General features: G+C 43.5%; 1 protein-coding gene across 3 annotated transcripts in view; it reads left to right on the forward strand.

Annotated features, from left to right (window-relative positions):
* The window catches only part of CCDC149 (coiled-coil domain containing 149), a 194754-nt gene that overhangs the window by 162475 nt on the left and 11613 nt on the right, over positions 1 to 20666 (forward strand). For all 3 annotated transcript variants that reach the window (XM_049886425.1, XM_049886424.1, XM_049886423.1), the window contains 2 exons: positions 7430 to 7506; positions 16025 to 16141. In XM_049886425.1, coding sequence (XP_049742382.1) covers positions 7430 to 7506; positions 16025 to 16141 — 194 coding nt within the window. The remainder of the gene's footprint in view (positions 1 to 7429; positions 7507 to 16024; positions 16142 to 20666) is intronic.

Consider the following 20666-nt stretch of genomic DNA (forward strand, 5'->3'; position numbering starts at 1 on the left):
TCTCCACATCCCCTGAGGGCAGGAGCTTCCTCAGTGCCATTTTAACCTCATGGCATGACTTTGAGAGACTCTGAATTGCAGGAAACACCCAAGCACAAACTTCTCCAGGCAGCTGGGCCTGTAAAGGAAGTCTCATGAACTCTTCCTGGTCACCAAAAAGGTGGTGAAAATGAACAATCATTGAAACCAAAGATCTCACTGGTTTTTTATCAGCATGTTGACTGTGTTGTGTAAAATCAAGCAAGTTAAAGCAGCAGTTAGAGATGACAGGAGGAATGTTGGAAGTGTTCAGAGAACAATGAGTAAACAATAACCCAAGGCAACGCACCTTCCCAACAGATCCAGCTTAATGAGTGTGTGACCTGTGCAGTCACACAGGGGCCCGAGCTCAGAAAGGCCTGCATGGTAAGGATCAAAGTGAATCCAATCCCCCAAAATGTGGAGATTAATCCCATTCCTCTTTCTGCATCCACGTTACCAGGCACCCTGTGGCACTCACTCTCTGACCCTAGCCACCTGGAGCTAGGCCAGAGCTCACGAGTTGAAAGGACACCATCTTTTAGACTGCCAAATAGGTAGATGCCAGTCACAAGTTTGGGGAGTCCACACAACACCCCAACCTACTGACCTGCTGGTCACAAATTCAGTGCTGGTTTCCCATCCCTTCAGGATGCCAGTCACAAGCTCAGGAGTCCACACAGCACCCTCACTCTTCTGACTTGCTAGCTCCTATTGTCTCTTTGGGTCCCTTTTATTGGCCAGTCCTTCATGAGAGGCTAAATCATGCCTCCTGAGGCTAGTTGACCTCTGTCTCCCAGTTGAGTCTTTTCTGGTCTGGCCGGCCCCCACTCAGCGGCATAACTTCTCAGTTGTGGCCTCTAAGTTCCAAACCAAGGCACCTTGATTACTCTGAAGGTTATAGCCCAGACCCAAGGACAAATACCATCTTACTTAGGGCAAAACTAGATCCTTTACCCCACAGGCCCACTAGTGGTATAATGCACTGTTATTATCAGCTTGAAATTCTTAATAATTTTTAATCAAGGAGCCCCACATTTTCATTTTTCAGTGGGGCCTGCAAATTAAGTAGCCAGTCCTGCTTATAATATATACACCTTGAACTAAAATAAAAGTGTGGATAGGCTGGGCAGGGGCTGAAAAGCTAGGCTTAAAGTGAGGAGGGGAGGGACCAGGGAACCAGGGGCCTGGAGAAGGCAGAGGTATGGAGAGAGAGACAACTGGAAAATGATGGAAAGTATCATAAAAACAAAATAGAAAAAAAGAGAAGTCGGGAGTGAAGGGAAGATCGCACAAGAGATTAAGATATATATAAAAGAAAGCGGAGAGCGGTGAAGGAAGACCGGGCAATCTCAAAGGGATGACAAGGGTAATTTATTGACAGAGGAAATTTTAAAAGTTCTTCAAAAATGAAATCTTAACCAAGGAATGAAACAACTAGATGCTGAAACACAGCTATTTCTCAGGGGAAGAAAAAGACATTGGAGTCTCCTCAGAGCAGGCATGCACTGTGGAGACGCTGCCTTGGGTGATTTTGTTGTTGTTGCCGTTGTTGTCAAGTCAATTCTTACTCATGGCCACCCTTTGTGTGCAGAGTAGAACTGCTCCATAGGGTTTTCAAGGCTGTGAGCTTTCAGAAGCAGATCACCAAGGGCTGTCTTCTGAGGCACCCCGGGTGGGTTCAAACCGCCAAGCTTTTGGCTAGTAGCCAAGCACTTAACTGTTTGCACCACTCTGGGACTTGGTTGTTTTAGTCACGCCGAATCCCCAGCAGCTCTCAGTGTTCTCTGTGAGCCTTCTTTCCCCTCACTGATGCCCTCCAGAGCCCTCCTCGGAGCTGTTTCAAACCTTCTCAGGTCTTCTCAAGCCCTAAGCCATTCCCAGTAGGTAACCTTAGCTCCGCCTTTACCGAGAAAACAGGTTACTCATCCTGAGCCCCTCGACTCACTGCTCTTCTGAAACCAGTGTCTGGACCACCCTCTGGTTCCCTCCTGTCTTCCGGAAACACGCTGGCCACTGATCTCTCGGTCCACATTGTCCTTCCTCCTCTGGTACCTCCTCTTTCACTCACTGCTTCCATCACTGCCTCTTCTCTGGCTCTGCCTCTTCATCCACAAACCCCTTAGATCTCTCGGAACCTCTTTTAAAAGCCTTTCCTCTACCGTGCTTCTTTCCCATGAATCCCACTCACCTAGACTCTTTGTGAACAAGGGGTCTGCCTCGACTTCTTCCTCAGCCGCCCCCTCAAAGGGTGTTCCAGGAGCCACGTGTATCTGAATTACTAGGGGGTGCTTGTTTAGGAACGCCAGTTTGAGGGGATTTGCACAAAGGAAGGTCAGGATTCTGCATTTTAACAAACCCAGGGGGATTCACGCTCAGGAAGGGGTGATAATCTTGGCCTTAACATTTGCCAAGACCTGTTCTTGTGTTTTCCACTTCCATCTTCCTTTGAAGGTCACTTAAAAAAAAACAAACCTGTTGTCATTGAGTCGATTCCAACTCCTAAGTGACCCTATAGAACAGAGTAGAACAGCCCTATAGGGTTTCCAAGGAGCGATTGGTGGATTCCAACTGCTGACGTTTTGGTTAGCAGCCTAGCTCTTAACCACTGCACCAGCAGGCCTCCTTGAAGGTCACTAGTGACGCCCAAACCCTGCTTTTCCAAGTTGCTTTCTTCTCTCAACAGTATTTGACTCTGTTTGGCTACATTTCCATCTTAAAACTCATCTTTTTTGGATTCCTCCAATTTCTCCACTATCTCATCCTCTTTTTCCTCTGCTTTCCTCAGCCTGCCACCCCCAGCTTCCTCCTCAGCTGTCTTCTCACCTTGGGAACCTTATTCCCTGTTCTTGCCTTTCATTCTCTGCAGACTCTTCTCAGACCTCTTCCTTGCACCCCTTCAAGAGCAAGACACACATTCCCCATCTTTAGGTTGGCAGTTTCCTCTGATAGCCTTTCAGTATCTCAAATTCAACCAGAGTCCAGAGCCTGAACCATCAGTTCCTTAATACATTTCAGACACTTTAAGATATTTGTTCCCTTTGACCCAGATGATCTGCTTCTAGGAACTTGCCCTAAAGAAAAACAGAATGACTTACGTATGAGATTATATAGAAGGTTGTTCACTGTGGATCCATTTATAAAAGTGAAAAAAATGGAAATAACCCAAATGTCTATTAATTGAAGAATTCTTGGAATTATAGTAAATCTGTAGGATGCAATATCATGCAACCATTAAAAGCATGATTTTGAAGAATGTTTAATGGGCTCTGTCAGTCATCCTATCACCCAGAGTCAGCAAACCTTCATATCACACATGCTTATCCTGGTCCCGGCAAAAATGTTTGTCCCCTTTGGTCACGGTTCTCTCCCGGTGCTTAGGACAGCGCTGGGCCCACAGTCATCTTCTAACATTTTGTTCCCATTCCCTTAACACATCCAAATGGTTGTAAAGTTCTGTGGTTTTCATGCATTTGTTTCTTAGTTCAACATCTGTTTCCTGAGTGCTGGCCCTTCAATGTGCCTTTCGTACCTGCCCCATCTGCTTTCTTCTCACCAGGTCATTGCCTCTTCCTCGTGAAGGGCCACCCACCAGCCTTCCGTCTCAGACCCCAGCCCCACCTCCCCACCAAGTCCCAGGGTGCTCTCACACCCACCTGCCAGATCCATTTTCTTTGATTACAATTCAGATCTTGTCCCCTGCCTCCACTGGAAAGGTGCTGGGAGTCCCTGAAGCCTGCCATAGCTAGTGCCCACAGGCTGCCAGCCTGAAACCCTGCCTCTAGAGCAGTCCAGCCTCTTCTGGTGGATTGGCTTCCTAAGGTGCATCTAACCATACCCCGCTGCAACCACGCCAACCCCCGAGGTCAAAGTGCTTGCTCCCGCTTTTGAGAAAGACGGACATTTTCATTTGGCCAGTTTTATTTGTTTTAATGGGACCTTTTCCTTTTTAATTATGATTTAATAATTTTGAACCATCTTATGGTTCAAATTTAAGAGGTTAAATAGCGAAAAAATCTCTAAGCCAGCCTAATATCTCAGCTACCCAGTCCCCTTCCAGACAAAACTACCAGCTGCTGTTGAGTCGATCCTGAATCATGGCGACCCCATGTATTTCAGAGGAGAACTGACATCCACAGGGTTTTCAATGGCTTTTTTTTTTAATGATCTTTCAGAAGTAGATCACCAGGCCTTTCTTTCAAGATGCCTCTGGGTGGATTCAAACCAAAGAAACTGCCATTCTTTATTTTCTTATGTATCCTTCCAAAGGATGTGTATATAAGCAAATGTATAGTACATTTATCTATACATACATAAAAGAAATACATACATAGATACTAATATATATTTATAGAGTCTATCTCTTCGCCCCCTTTTGTTTACAAATGGTAATGTTTACCAAAAAAAAAAGTGCCCCCCCCACTGTTCTGTACTTAGTTTCCGCCTCCCCCCATAACAATAGACCTGGGTGATTGTTTTGTGTCAGCACATAAATACCTAATGTGCTCTTTTTAGTACACAGGTCTTAAGCTCATACTTTCTACAAGTTTTTTTTTTTTTTTTTTAATTTGGGGCCATGCAAAATAACTAATTATACAACAAATGGAAGTGATGAATAAGAGTAGGATGTAATTCAATCTGCTTGCTGTTATTCACCATGCTTTAGCCTTTTGTAATTGGAATAGTAATATAGCTTTTTGGGGGTTAGAGCCATATATACTTAGGAATAAAGGTATACTTTTCTGTAAGCATGTGTGCCCCCTGCTGGTTTTCTGCTGTCTCCCTCCCCTGAAGGTCCAGTAGGAGCCATCTTGAAGGACTTTACATTTTGAGGGCATCTTAGTTCATATTTTGCTTGAGGTACTTCTTGCCAAAGAGTTACAGTGGCCTGGCTATGGCTAAAAAAGAGATGAGGTTTGTTTGTCTTCTACTCTAGTGAAAGTAACTAGTAGGAAGCATTAATAAGAGAGGCCAGTTCTTCCCAACAAGCCCATAACCTTGCTGGTCCAGGTCTGGGAAGGAGGCAGCTAACGTACGACGACACGGTAGCCTGTTGTCACCCCTCCTGCTATGCCCCAAACTATCCCATGCTTTTTGCCTTCCCTGGCCAAGGGTGAATTGAGATTAGAAGTTCAAGATCATGGGTAACAGCAAAAAGGTGTGATGTATCAGAGCAGAAATTCAAGAGAAGTCCACCTGGGAACCCGGGACAGGCTGGGACATCTAGAGGTCTGCATCAGATGCCCGGAAGAGCCAGGCCAAAGATGAAAATGGCGGATGTGTTGGGGAGACCAGCCAATTCACCTCAGTCTATTTCTGGGAGAAAAGAGTGTGGCATCCAGGAACATCAAGAAAAATACAGCCACATGTCTCTTCACCATGCCTTCCAGTGTTGCCCTGGCAATATCGCTCAGTGTACCCAAAAGGGTTAAGCCTTACCTTTGTTTCTCAGGGCTAGCCACATACAGATGATCTGATCTCATTAAGAAACAGGCATCAACTTGAACACTGTTGTGATTGCATCAAAAATCTATCAGCTGCTGAAAAGGGAAAAGGGAGCTTAGATCAGAAGGTCTAAGCAAAACACTGAAAGTGAGATTACGAAGAATGATGTTTATTGAAGGGTCAGGGACATGAAAGCAGAATAGACCCAACAAATGGAGTGAAAATTGAAAGGAATTGATCAAGACTATGCAGAATTTAAGACTTAAGGAAAAGGCAATAAGAAAAGCTCTAAGTATCTTGATGAAGAAAACCACAGAGTAACGTCAGAGAGTTTTCTGTGAACCCAAAGGGAATATCAATTAAGATGCTGCAAGTCAATTCAGGTAAAATAAGGATGAATCCAAAGCCATGTGTATGTGCAGATTTATACATATTCATGTCCCCAGCTATCTCTGGAACATAAAGAGAGGTAGGAGAACAATTCTGGTGTTCTGATTCCTCCCGCAGCAAGGAATTGAAACTTTGCTATTAAGGTTATTTCCGCATCATTTTAGCACAGCAGCCAAGAAAATTCCCAAAATAAAATAAAGATTGGTTTTTCAATTTCCAGGCCAATGGAAAGCGATGGAAGTTTTAGATGAATATCAAATCATTTCCCAACTATATTTAATTTTGTGTAGAGTGAAGGAAGGGCAGTGTGTGTCTACATTGATGTCTGTTTATGCACATACACTGAAGCTTGGCTTCCAAGTAAACAGTACCATCTCTTCAAATACACATTCCAGAACTTATATATCACAGTAGGTATTACCTTTCAAACTGGTCACCTTGCAAAGCAATATAATTATTCTAATGATTCTGCAATTACTGAAAACTCTTTTTTCTGTTTAAATTCTCTCCATAGATAATTATAGTTCACACAAAAAAGAAGCACTTATTTAACCACAGATGTTTATTAAACATCTATGAGGTACCAGGCATTGTGCTAGATATCAAGGATACGGACAGTAGTTAAGACGTAGGTTGGGTCTAAAAAGCCAGATCTTAGTATTTTATTGACTGACAGCAACATTACCAAGCTTGTTCACCCACTTTATTTTGTTCCAACCTGATGTTGTTTCCAAAAATCAGACCCACCCTCCAAGAATAGAGGTGTGATACTACTAAGGGTATTCATAATTAACTGCCATCTAAAAGAGTGAGCGATTCCCAAATAGAATTTCCATAAGACGTTTTGGGTATGGAATAATTGTTTAGCTTCCCAGGGGAACTACTTATTGGGGGGTGGGGAGCTAACTTGAATGACAACATTTTAATACTTTTTAATCATTCTCTTTGTATTTTTATATGTACTTTCCGTAGCGTATATGTGTCATTTGCACACACATATACAAATGCTCCATTTTTTAGCATGTATCTTAAATCTCAAAACATTTTCTCTCTGTTAGGGTACTAATGAAGGAGTCCTGGTGGCACAACAGTGCTCAGCTGTTAACCTAACAGTTGGTGGTTCGAGCCCACTCAGGGACTCTGTGGGTGAAAGACATAGCAGTCTGCTTAGGTAGAGATTGTTGTTGTATGCTGTTGAGTCGATTCGGACTCATAATGACCCCATAGGACAGAATAGAACTGCCCCATAGGACGTCCTAGGCCGAAATCTTTACGAAAGCAGTTTGCCAGGTCTTTTACCCTGTGGAGTGGCTGGTGGGTTCGAACCACCAGCCTTAAGGTTAGCAGCTGAGCACTTAACCATTTTGCCACCAGGGCTCCTTTCATAAAGATCTCAGCCAAAAAACCCTTATGGGGCACTTCTACTGTGTCCCATGGGGTCGCTGAGTCAGAATCAATTCAACAGTACCCACCAACAAGAGGGGACTAGTAAGTTTCCCGGGGAGACTTCTCACAGCCCTGAGAGCTGACAGGACACTCATCAGCCTCTGTCTTATTGTTTTCTCCTCCTCCCCAGAATCCTAGGGAATCGAGTGGCTGAACTAGAGAAAAAATTAAGAACTCTGGAAGTTTCTGGTTTGTGGAGTCTTCCGGGTAAGCAAAACTTCATAAAAATTGTTTTCCTCTTCTAAATAAAGGCAGCTCTCACATAATTTCAACAGAAAACTCCTCCTTTTCAATGTCCTTTTATTTGAAGATAATCGTTGCTGAGAAATCTACAAGTGCTTCCTACTTAGAAAGCATCATTCGGGAGGGAAAATCGGAAAATACAATCAATATTCAAGTTTTTGTCTGTGGAGCTCTGAGGTTCTGTTAACCTAAATTCCGAAATTTCCATTGTATGTGTCCTTATCTTCTTTTTTTTCTTAACTTTTGTGAGCAGAGTGAATTGTTTCTTTTTTTTCCTTCCCATTCTATACTATAGATTTGCTCAATTTAATCATCAGTTCTAAAAATGAATATGAAAACTTAAAAGATTTGTTCATTTTAACCATCGGTACTAAAAATGAATGTGAGAACCAACAATTTTTCAAACTCAACTCCCTACCCCCCAGTGTACCTTACAAAGTCTGCTAACTGGCTTCTCCTTCCTGCCCCCATCCCATTTTCAAAAATCGGAATTTCCTGTGGAGATATTCAGTTGGACACGGTGCGGGAAAAGTCTGATGTTTCGCTTTAATTAGCTATATTTATCCCGTTTGTCTTTGTAAAATACCCCTTTCATGAGGCCACTGTCAGCTCTTCCCCTTTGTCTATACACTTTTCAGAAACTTATATTTATCATTTTCTACCACCTCCTCTTTCCCTGGAAGCAACGTGGTACATGTATTTTTAGTTACTTAACCTTTCTGCACAAACCAGTCTCCTCTACCCTTGAATCAGAGTGGTTGCTTCCCTGTAATGTATGATACATGGAAATTGCCAGAGGGAGGTGGACAACCACAACAAGCTTTCTTCATGTAAATCTAAATAGCCACCTTAGGCTGCCTGAAGTATGTTTCACAGATTGGAATTTTTAGCAGAGATTCCTTGAACTTGGTGTCAAAAGACCCAACAGGACTAATTAGTGGCGAGTGCCATCCTGGGGATTTGAATGACCCATTTTACACAAGAACCTTGTCATGCATTTAGAACCTTATCTTCACTTGAAGGATTTTCTTTTATCGCACTGAGTTTCAACGTAGGCCAACTTCTCATTCCTTGGTGCAGTCAGATTGCCATTTCTGTGTTTTTTACTGGAGTTCCCCCCCCACCCCCGTCAGAATGACTTAGTGAAATTTCTCAATGCTTTATTTCTACAACCTATATAAAAACATAGACGTTGAATAAATGTATGAATGCTGAGCATTTTCTGACTCTGCTGTTGTTGGGTCTAGGTGAGCTGGCAAATGGCTATTATGTAATAACAATTGTCTCTTTCCTTCTTTTTGCTGCCTGAAGGCCTGAGCTACAATGTGTCCGTGGGATTTGGGAGTACGTTCTATTTGAAATCTCTGTTTTTGTGACTAATTTCAGCAGTGCACTTACATCATTCCTGCATGTAAATAAATAGAAGCGCATTATCTCTGTATCCTTGAACGTTTCTGATGAGAATAGTCGAGTGAAATAGAGAATTCAGTTAGTACAACGCAAATATTAAATGGTAAAATCAGCTTTGAGGGAAGCAGTTGAATGAGCTTTATGCTGCAGCCACATTTATTCTGATTTCTGGCCTCCGCAAAGATACAACGTGGGAGGACAGGCCAAAGAGTGGTAATTCCCGGATCTCACCCAGTTTATATAACGGCAATAGCATCGCCTCGTGCAATGAGGAAGGATGTTAAGATGAAGCAACACGTCGTATGATCATTTTCAAACCAAGATGAAAGCAAGGGAGGATAGGGCCTCTTCTGGTGTAAATCACATTAGTCCCTTCTGTCTGCTCGTTGTTTCACTTGTCTCCATTTAACCTACTGAACAGGGGACCAAGAAGCAAGATGGTCTTTTCTTCCTCCTCTTCTTCTGTTTTTTCTTTTTCTCCTCCTCTCCCCCCAACCCCCGCCCTGCCCCCCATGTAGGAGTCAAATCAGGTCCCTGAGTGGCTCAAATGGTTTGCATTCATTTACTAATCTAAAGGTTGGCAGAGCGAACCTACCCAGCAGTGCTGCAGAAGAAAGGCCTGGTGACCTGCTTCTGTGAAGATTACAGTCATTGTAAACCCTGTGGAGCACAGTTCTACTGTGTAACACACTGGTTCACCATGAGTCAGAATCGACTCAAGAGCAACTGGTTTTGTTTTTGGTATATATTGAAAAAACACAAACCTGTTGCCATCGAGTTGATTCTGACTCATGACAACCCATATGTATATGTATATGTATATGTATATGTATATGTATATGTATATGTATATGTATATGTATATGTATATGTATATGTATATGTATATGTATATGTATATGTATATGTATATGTATATGTATATGTATATGTATATGTATATGTATATGTATATGTATATGTATATGTATATGTATATGTATATGTATATGTATATGTATATGTATGTGTCTGATGAGTTGAGGTCCACGCAATTTATGGAAGATTTTTATCTGCTTAGCTTAATTAAGTCCACTAAGTTAAATGCTAATCACATATAGATACTTTCATAGCAACATCTAGACTAGTATGTGACCCAACAGCTAAACACCATAGCCTAGCCAGGTTGACACAAGATTAACCATCACAGTGCCTCCTGATAAACTCATGTGTTGGTAACTTTGTGAACACTGACTTTGTGAAAGTGCCATTCCAGACATGCCCCTCACCCCCTCCAAGAATCTACGGTCCAGTTAGGGAAGCAAGATGAGTACGCATGATGCAGTGGGAGGAAAATGTAAAATGACATGTAATCGAGTAATAAATGAGTGACAAAGACCTTAGCATGTGAGAAAATGAGGTAAGGAGTCACCAAATGCTAGACCTGGAAGGACAGTTGAGAGCAAGACACTCAGAGATGATGACTACTTGGTGTATGTTTGATAACACCCATGCCCACGCCAGCGGCAGACATTGCTAGTCAACCACAACGTTCGTCCTTGCTGATGTCAGATATGGCTTCAGAGCAGTCCTCCACATTGGTTTCCCAGGAAGCCATCTCCTGGTCGGATTTGACATGTGAGAGGAAGCAGATTCCTCCTTTCTTGATTGGTCTAATCCCCTTATTTTAGGTAAGGAAACAGAGGTCCAAAAAGTTAGATGATATCTAAGGCCACAGAGGCTGATATTAGAACTCAGGTCTTCAGATTTTCATTTCAGTGTTTTCCACCTGTACTGGGTAAGTGCCATTCAGAGAAGAGAGGACTGGGAAGGGTTAGTGCAGCTGGGACTAGTTCAAGGAGCCAGTGGGATTGGAAAAGGACAATTCAGAATCCAGAACAATCTCTTCTGAAATTCTAAATGACAATGGTGAAGGGCTTACATCTTTATTATAAAACAGAATGACTGTTGAATTCTGAACATGCTATGATTTTTCTTTGACTCTGCCTTTCTACTCGCCTCACTCTCTCAGTCAACAGTATATGGGTCTTGATGTTGTTTTCTAGAGTTGGGGCAAATATGCTGTCTTAGGCTGGGTTTTCAAGAGAAGCAAAACCCGTGAAGCATATATATATAAAGAGAGCGAGTAAGAGAGATTTATCTCAATGAAATGGCTCATGTGGTTGCAGAGGCGGGCAAGTCCCAAATCCATGGGTCCGGCATCAGGCTGGAGGAGTCTCCTGACTCACATAGCTGCAGGGGCTGACAAACCCAAGGTTGGCAGGTCAGACGGCAGGCCACTGGATCACAGGCTGTGGACACTGATGAATCCAAGATTGGCAGGTAGATGGCAGACTGCTGGCTCACAGGCTGCAGAGTCCAATGAATCCCAAGACTGGCAGGCAATATGGCAGGCCACTGGCTCAAATCTCAAGAACCAGAGGTCAGATGATGATGAGTCAGTTGCAGGATCCAGAGCAAGCGAGCAAGCATTCCCGGAACGTCCATATATATATATATATATATATATATATATATATATATATATATATATATATATATATATATATAGGATGTAGACCACACCCCTGAGGAAACTCACCTTACAACTGATTGACTCATCACATAAGAGCACATCGTGGGGATGAATACATCATTACATAACTGCCAAACCACTGAGAATCATGGCCCAGCCAACACAACCTTAACCATCACATATGCCATCTTGCTGGGAGATAGACAGAAGTTAAACAAATTTAACAAATGGCACAGCCTACATGCAGAAATCATCTAGATGGCGAAACATAACAGGCAGAACAGGTATGGGGCTATAGACAAGAAACCAGCCCCTCAAGAAAGAACGGTCTCCCACCCTCCCAGTCCCCTGCCTGTCAGCCTACACTCCTCAGCCCTTTGTTGGCCTATGTAGGGAGAACGGTATTGGGTGGCTCTGAGGGGAGGTTTCCTAGATGTGTTCAAGCTCTAAAAAGAATCACCAAAGGCTGCAAATAATCTGGCAAGAGCAGAACCTGGTTCTTTGATCTTTTCATTTTATTTCTTTTGTTTCCACACCCAGACATCAGACTGAGGAGAAAAATGTGTTTTTAAAGTACTTGGTACTTTAAAGTATTTGTATTCACAATCAACACTCATGGAAGCAGCAGTCAAGAAATCAAACAACACATTGCACTGGACATATATGCTGTAAAAGAACTCTTTAAAGTGTTAAAAAGCAAAGATGTCACCTTGAAGACTAAAGTGTGCCTAAACCAAGCCGTGATATTTTCAATCACCTCATATGCATGTGAAAGCTGGGCAATGAATAAGGAAGATCAAGAAGAATTGAAGCTTTTGAATTATGGTGTTGGCAAAGAATATTGACTATACCATGGACTGCTGGAAGAACAAACAAATATGTCTTGGAAGAAGTACAGCCAGAATACTCCTTAGAAGCAAAGATGGTGAGAATTGGTTTCACATACTTTGGACTTGTTATCAGGCGGGACCAGTCCTTGGAGAAGGACATGCTTGGTAAAGTAGAGAGTCAGCAAAAAAGAGGAAGACTCTCATTGAGATGGACTGACACAGTGGCTGCAACAAAGGGCTCAAGCATAACAATGATTTTGAGAATGGCACAGGACAGGGTTGTACATAAGGTTGTACATAAGGTCACTGTGAGTCGGAATCAACTCAACGGCACCTAACAACAACAAAGTACTTGGTATATTTTAGAGAAGGGGGAGGGGCTTTGTGCAGTAAGGAATCAGGAGAGCTTCCAGAAATGCAAATGCTGGTTGAATATAAGGGCTTTGTTTGGCCTTCTCCATTTGTTGTAGTTCAACTCTAGTTTATGGGTCACTCTTATCCCTGCTCCCGATCCTCCAGTCCACCCAAGAACCAAGATGGAAGCATGAGACAGCAAATCATCAGATTAGAGGTTGGTTTAGTCAGCATAGATAGATAGAATATGGACTTCGATATGATAAACAGAACCAAGACTCTTTTAAGGAAAGTCTTTGAATCCTTCAAACATTTTGCAAGGATGGCATTTTACCTTAAGATCAGGAAATAATCTCTTAAAGTGGGAGTTTAAAGAAGTATTTTTCTTTTCTCCATCTTATACGGAGCTGGGGAGAGTGGTGGCTTCTATTTCCCTCTACATGCTTGTTACTCAGATTTTCTGGATAATTTTAAAGTTGCTGGTACCAAAGTTTTTGAGGAGCCATTGTGGAACGATTGATGGCCAAGTGGCTGGATAGGGCCAAAGAAACTTCCTGCCTTAAAGACTTCCTCATGACAGGAAGGGCTGAAAGGCTGAGGATCTTCCTCAAGCTGCCTCGTGTCACTTGACTAAAGCCAGCTCTCAACTCTGGCCCTAATTCTGATTCTTTGGCCACCAAGACAAAGGGGATTCGGAAGACTGGTTGGAACGTAGAGGGACAGAGCGTGTCTCTTACTGAGTTCCCTCAAGGCTAGAGAGCTGCCCGTACACCTGCTAGAGGAAGAGGGGCCAAGAAATGCAGTTCTGTCCCTGTATTGAGGACAGAAACTGTTGCCATGTTGGAGAGGCATCTGCCATCAAATTGTGGTAACCAAAGCCTAGATTACTATGAACTCATCAAGGTGTTTCTGGATTGTGCCTTTGTAGCACAAAGGGAGACATGAATGTATCGACTTCATTCTCAAAGCCTCTGAACAACAGCTGAAGCTGTAGGCCCACAATTCCCTTTGGGAAACCTTCCCAGACTATGACCTTGAAGATCTCTGGCATTTTCAACATAAGTCATAGCAATAGCTGTGTTGAACTTCAGGGTCAGCTCTCTATCAGGTTTCCATTCTTCTGGGATGACCCTCAGAAAGCAGAGAAATCAGGATGCTATGATGTCTGTTAATAAGGAGCCCTGGTGGTGCAGTGATTAAGCACTCAGCTTAAAGGTTGGTGGTTTGAACCCACCCAGCGGCTCCATGGGAGAAAGACCTGGTGATCTGTTTTTGAAAGCTTACAGCCTAGAAAACCCAATGGGGCAGTCACTCTGAGTTGAAAATACCTATAACAACAACAATGCCTGTTAGTAACACACTTCCATCAGCCTGAGTCAGCAGCAAGCACTCTGGCACACCAAGATGTCAAATTTCCGAGGATGCATAAACCATTTATTAAGGCATCCATCAGATATTTATTGAGCATCTACCACGTGCCAAGCTCTCTACTACAGTCTTGGAAATCAAAGTTAATAAGACATGGCCTAATGGGAAGACAGTATTAGAAACAAATAGAAGGAACTCATAGGTAGAGCAATTGAGCGATGTCTATAGTTCACCTGGTTCTTCAAGGAAGGAGTAACTATCTCTCCAAAAATATCCAGTACTCTGCCAAACCTGAAACATAGAATTTTAGAGCCTCTAATCAGAGCCCCAGAGGGCAGCGTTGGTTCAGTGGTAGAATTTCTGCCTTTTATGCAGGAGACCCTGGAGCCTTAGTGGCATAGTGGTTAAGAGTTCTACTACTAACCAAAAGGTTGGCAGTTCAAATCCACCAGCCGCTCCTTGGAAACCCTATGGGACAGTCGTACTCTGTCCTACAGAGTCGCTATGAGTCAGAACTGACTCAATGGCATGTAACAACAACAACATGCGGGAGACCCGGGTTAGATTCCCAGCCATTGCACCTCATGCACAGCCACTGCCCATCTACTAGTGGAGGTTTGTGGGTTGCTATGGTGCTGAACAAGTTTCAGTGGAACTTCGAGACTATGACAGACTAGGAAGAAAGGCCTGGTGATTTACATCCAAAAATCAGCCCGTGAAAACTCTGTGGATCACAACAGTCCAGTTTACAACCAATCATGAGGATGGTGCAGGCCTGGTCAGCGTTTTGTCCTCTGTACATGGATGGGGTCACCATGAGCCGGGGCCGACTCGATGGTAGCTAACAACAACAATAATCAGGGCCCCAGAGACATTTAGTAATTTGGCTTCATGCAGCTTTACAGAGGGTCTTGCTCGAAGTCAGATAGTAAAACCGGGGCATAGCTGGGTCTATGGTCCCTGAGGTTTTCATTGTTGGCATGGTGGTTCCCATCAAGACAATCCCTTGAAGCCTGGGGACCAAAGTTTGGGATCAAATCTTGCCTCTTGGGCTCTTTTGACTAATTGAGGCAGCTTAACTTTATGTCCACATGTTTTGTGTCTGTGTGTCTGTGCTTATTATATGCATGCTTCAAAGCCACACTTCCTTCCTCCTCACCTCCATAACTTGGCATGGCCTCTAAAACAGAGTGTCAGTGGTTTTCCTTTCCTTCTCCTATTTGTCCCCCAAGCTTTCTGTTGTCCACATAGGGAGTTTGTACTAACAGTATGGGACTATGTTCTCAGTGAAAGTTTCGCCGTGGTAGTTTGGGACACCTGATACTGCCTGCCTTATGACAGAGTTGGTATCCAGTCTAAATGATGGAATTGAATTCGGTAGTGTCTATGGTGGTGCTATTTATACTATAAAGTAATGGTTTTAACTGGTGACGTTTATCAAGCGCCAACTGAATGTCTAAGCGCCTCACATGAGTTGATCCATTTCGTCCTTATAACCACCTCTTAAGATGGGTGTTGTTATTCTTCCTCGTTTTACAGAGGAAGGAACCTGAGTCTCAGAGAGGTTAAGTGACTTGCCCAAGGTCACTCAGCTAGCAAGTGGTAGAGTCTAGAACACAAACACCATAGTGTAGTTCCAAAGTCCACATCCCTAAACAGCCTGCTGTTGTTATTATTGTTATTGGCTCACCCAGATACAAGTCACTCTGTTTCTGCCAACACAACAGGCTCCCCTTTAATGGTGGCATTTGTGGGCAGCCATGTCCCAACCAGACTCTCAGAAATGGGTCAAGGTCTTTAGTCATAGACAGCCAGCCTTGGACTCTCATTGCTCTGTTCTCACGCTACACAGCGGGTCTGCTGGCCGGTTCCCTTCCACAGCTTGACTTACAAATGAAGAAGCACATTGTTGATCCAAACAGCCAGAGTTCATTGTGTAAGAGTAAATGTAGCCACAGCTCCAAGGATGACATGTTATGTCCATTTTCCCCCTTTTCCATGACAGGAGGCAAGGACACCATACTGTTCAGTGACCCCACTCTTCCCACCATCCAGAGGTCGAGATCCCCACTGCTGAAATTCACTGAGCAGCCCACCGAGAGCACAGCGAATTCCAAGAGTGGTAAGCACGCCTCCATTTCTCCTTCTTTGTTTAACATGTGCCTGGCACATAGGAGGGGCTTGGTGGGCACCAGACCCTTTCCCTCCCTGCAGTTTCTGTGGCGTTTTTGGGTCACCTCACATTTCCTCTTCTTGCTCACATGGCTGTGGCTTGTTCTGAGGTTCCAGCAAAAGAATGCAGTTCCTTGTATTCTTGGCATGGGGCAGAGAGGCTAATAGTGAAGGCTCATGAATAGAACAACTTGGGTTCAGATTCCAGTCCCATGTCTTATTGACTGTGAAAACTTGGGCTGAAGCCTCAGTGTCCTCACCTGTAAAATGTGAAATGAGGGTGCCAATTTCAGTGAAAGTTTGGCACATTGTCAGGCACATGGTAAGTGTTCTGTGGCTCAGAGCTTCTTCACTACCAGGCACACAGCTTCTGGAGACAGGATGTTTTGAAGGGGATCAAAAACCATTTAAGGTGCCAGATGAGCCAACAGGCGTGGCAGCCAGATTCCTTCTCATGTGGCAGTCTTGTGTCCCTAACAAAACCACTCTTCCCATCTTTCTAAGCTTTGCTTCTCTTCTTCCTCCACCCTCAGTGTGGTAGCCAACTTCCAAGATGGCCCCCAGAGATCCTCATTTCTTGGTAATCGTGTCTGTGTGTAGTCCTTTTCCATGTTGTATCAGGGTTAGTCTGTGTGACTAATAAATATAACATAAATGATAGTATGTGCCTTTCAAGGCTAGATCATAAAAGACCTTGCTCTTTCTCTTCCTTGGACTGTTCGCTCTGGAGGAAGTCAGCTGCCATATCATGAGGATACTCAAGCACCCCTACGTGCTGTTTATGTGGTGTGGACCTGAGGCCTCCCGCCATCAGCCATGTAAGTGTATTACCTTGGAAACATATTCTCCAGCCTCAATGAAGCCTTCAGATGACTACAGGCCTGGTTGACATTTTGATGGCCACCTCATAAGAGACCACCCTACTAAACGACTTGTAGATTACTGAGTCAGTTGCTAAGTTTTGAGGTCATTTGTTATGCAGCAATACATAAGTAATACACTGGGTGTCTGAGTGTCAAATTTGCTTCCTCGAACGTGCACATTTCTTCTCCATTTTCTTTTGCTCAGCGTCATGCCTTCAACCATCTCTATCCAAATACTCTCAAAATCGTTTTTCCCACGAGGTTCCTGAAGCCTACTGGATGTGAATATTCTGTGGACATCTCAGTTATCACATCACTAGCCCTTCCTGCTTTCTCCTTTTTTGTCACCCTTTCAGGTACCCAGGCTTGAAACCTTGCTGTCCTCGACCTCTCTAAATTTTCCTTCCCCTTCCACATCTGGTCTGTAGCTAAGCTCTTTCTTCAGAGCTTTCTCTCACCTCTGTTACCACCACCACCGGCTTGTCTCAAGCCCTCTTTACCTTGTTGGCAGGGCTCCCCTCTGGTTTTCCTGCTTTCCAGGCTCTCCTTACTTCATTCCATCTTTATCTTCCTACTGTAGGATGAAGCTTCTAGAGCATTGTTTTCTATCCTGCTCAAAATTGTGTTTCTGTCCTGCTCACAAACCCCCAGTGGCTTCCAGCTGTCTTCCACTCAAAGTTGCAGCTCTGCAGGTTGGGCTAGCCTTATGATTATTTGCTTTTATCAAACTGGACTAACCAGCTGGATCAGTTAGCTATTTTCCTTAACAAACCACCCCAAAACTGGTAACTTAAAACAACACCTATGTTATTTATTACAAATCTTTGGTCAGATGGGTGGTTCTGCTAATCTGAGCTGGCCTCAACAAGGCTTACTGATGCATCTGTACAGCTAGAAAGTGATAGACCCAGAGTCAAAGCTGGGTCATTGGGCAGCAGAGCCCAAGATCTCCACTGCAATAAGCCTATTGCCATATGAAGGTGGATTTCTCCCAGGTAGACTAAAAGGATCAGTCCTTTGGAAGCAGACAAATATAGCCCGACTCTTGGGCATCTTTGCAAAGAACTACGTCTTAAAGCCCGTTCGAGTTACTTATTATAGTACATGGAGTGATAAGAATAGAAGCTATGATATATCTGGGATTATAACAAAAAGATCCCCAAGCACATGTCGAAGGAATTCCTGGACAGATCCCCTGACTCTGGTGGATCTACACTGGCCAGAAAGCAAGGTTGGGTCTTGCCAGCCAGCAAGCATCTGACTGTTTGCAAGGCTGGCCTGTAACACACCATGGTCCACTGTGCAATTTGGAACGTGTCTTGACTGGTGGTCATCCCATGCCAACATCCAGAGTCCATATGGACATCTGAAGTCTCTCCCTACCAATTTTCACTGAGCCTAGGGTCAAGCCTGGTCCTGCTAAACTGAAATGGAGCATGATCCTGGCTTGATTTACACAAGGGTGGCATAAGTAATGGCCTGATTCAAAATGATAGCTTCCAGAGTTCCATCATTAGCTCTCATTGTTCCAACCCTGCTCTTTGCTAGCGCTGGGTGGTAACAAGAAAGCATTTATGTAGTGGCTGTCAGCATCTGGGATGGCCTCATCACCATTGCATTTCTGATTAATTCCAACTGAAAGCAGCTCACACTCTGTAGGACAAAGCCCATCAGAGACCGGTTAACAAAGGAAGACGAAAGTCTTTGGGCCAATGGGGTGGGGAGGGAGGAGACACATTTTTAGGGAGCTAGTAATCTTTTCCACAAAGAGCTATTGTTTCTTCATCTTTTAGGGAAAATATTTTTTTTCCTTGCACACTATTTGTGTCATAATGCATTTGTATCAATCAATTGCCTCACCATTATTGATATTAGTATGTATATTATTATAATAATAAGTATTAATGATAATAATCCTGTTTGCCCAAACAACACAGAATAATTACTGTTTTTCATAATAATATTTTCCTACTATTGGCTAGCTCAGAAAGCTTTATGGAAATGACAATCACATATGTCTGTTCTCAAAGGAAAAATAAAACTCCTACAGCTTAAAAGTTTACCCAACGTTCTAGAATCACAGGGTTAAAGGAAAATTTTGTTCCCACAGCAAGTAACCAGAGGTCTTAGCGATTGCTCAGCAATTGTGGCATTTCCAGCAACTTTTCTTTGGCTTTTGTTAATAACTTCAGTATACTTTTTGCATATATCTTGGATAAACAAAAGGGAGGAGTGGGCTGGTAAGTCTAGCTGTTCACTTATAATCTGATCCCATAACCTGACTCCCCTATCTTTATGGCCCTGAGGCTTTGAAAATCTAGCCTGTAAGCTAGAAGCATCAGAGGTCCTCTAGCTTTAGGAGGGGGAATGAGAATCACCATCACCCCAAAGCTGATTCCTATGAGGTGGAGGTCAGACATACCTCCACTCTCCGACTTTTTTACCAATTTTAATACCAGCCACCACCATCCCCCCACAGCACTCTCGACTTTGTTGCTGGGTTGAATAATTCATTGCAATGGCCGCAAGGAACTCATAGACCATACTCACACTTATGTGGTTTATTAGGAAAGTAACAGACTATAACTCAGGATCAGGACCAACTTGGAAGTAACAGGAGAGAGATCAGGATACAGTTCGTCAAGCAGGACAGCTTCCAAGCAGGACAGTTCCAAGCTCCTTCTTGGCCATGCCAGCTGGCAGGCTAAGCTCCAGCCTTTACTACTGAGCCCCGCTTGGCCTGGCCTCTGCCCCCAGCCCCTGCTCAGGCCTGGCCTCTATCACCGGCCCCCACTTGGGGCAAGTGCTACAGCTCTGTTGGCTCCCCTGTTAAGTGCTTGGAGGCATCCCATCCTGCCAGATAGCCTCCTGCCCAAAGGCGCTGAGTTCTCTTGCTCTGTTGGTTGGCAAGCCTGCTGCAGTTGCCTGGCTGTATGGGCTGGGAAGCCCACCACAGCCGTCTCACCCCAATCTCTTGGTTCTCACCTCTGGTGACATCTTGCACCATCTTATGTCATCTGCAGTGTTACAGCTCTATCTCCTGTGTCTAGGAAGTTCTTAGCACAGAGATGAACTCCACTCCAGGCTTTTCTTGGTGGTAATGAGGACCCTCTCAACCTCTGTGGGATTAGCCCTTTTTTAAGCATACTCCTCCCACCAAGACCACAAACGAGCCAATCCCATCAGTAGGCCACAGATACCTTTTTTACATTAAAAACTGTCCAATCCCTGCAAGTGTTTTACATATCTTATTTGCATAGTAAACTATCCAATCCCTTTGCAAGATTATGGCCTAGCAAATCATCTTAGCAGAACTGAAAATCCAGGGCCAGAAAGGCCATATATAAAGAGAAACCGATTGCACTGCATAGCCTTTCTTAGAAAAAGTTAAATCCTTGATATTAATATGTATATTATTACAATAATGATTATTAATGATAATAATTCTGTTTGCTCAAATACAGAATAATTACTATTATTCATAGTAATATTTTCTTACTATTTGGCTAGTTCATAAATGATTTTCCATATGGAAAAGTGATTTTCCATAAAGGGGTACACAGTAGCAACACAGTCTATGTCCATCCCCGTATCGTGGCTGCTTGGACCTGT

The sequence above is a fragment of the Elephas maximus genome, chromosome 5, assembly GCF_024166365.1.
Source record: "Elephas maximus indicus isolate mEleMax1 chromosome 5, mEleMax1 primary haplotype, whole genome shotgun sequence".
Lineage (NCBI taxonomy): Eukaryota > Metazoa > Chordata > Mammalia > Proboscidea > Elephantidae > Elephas > Elephas maximus.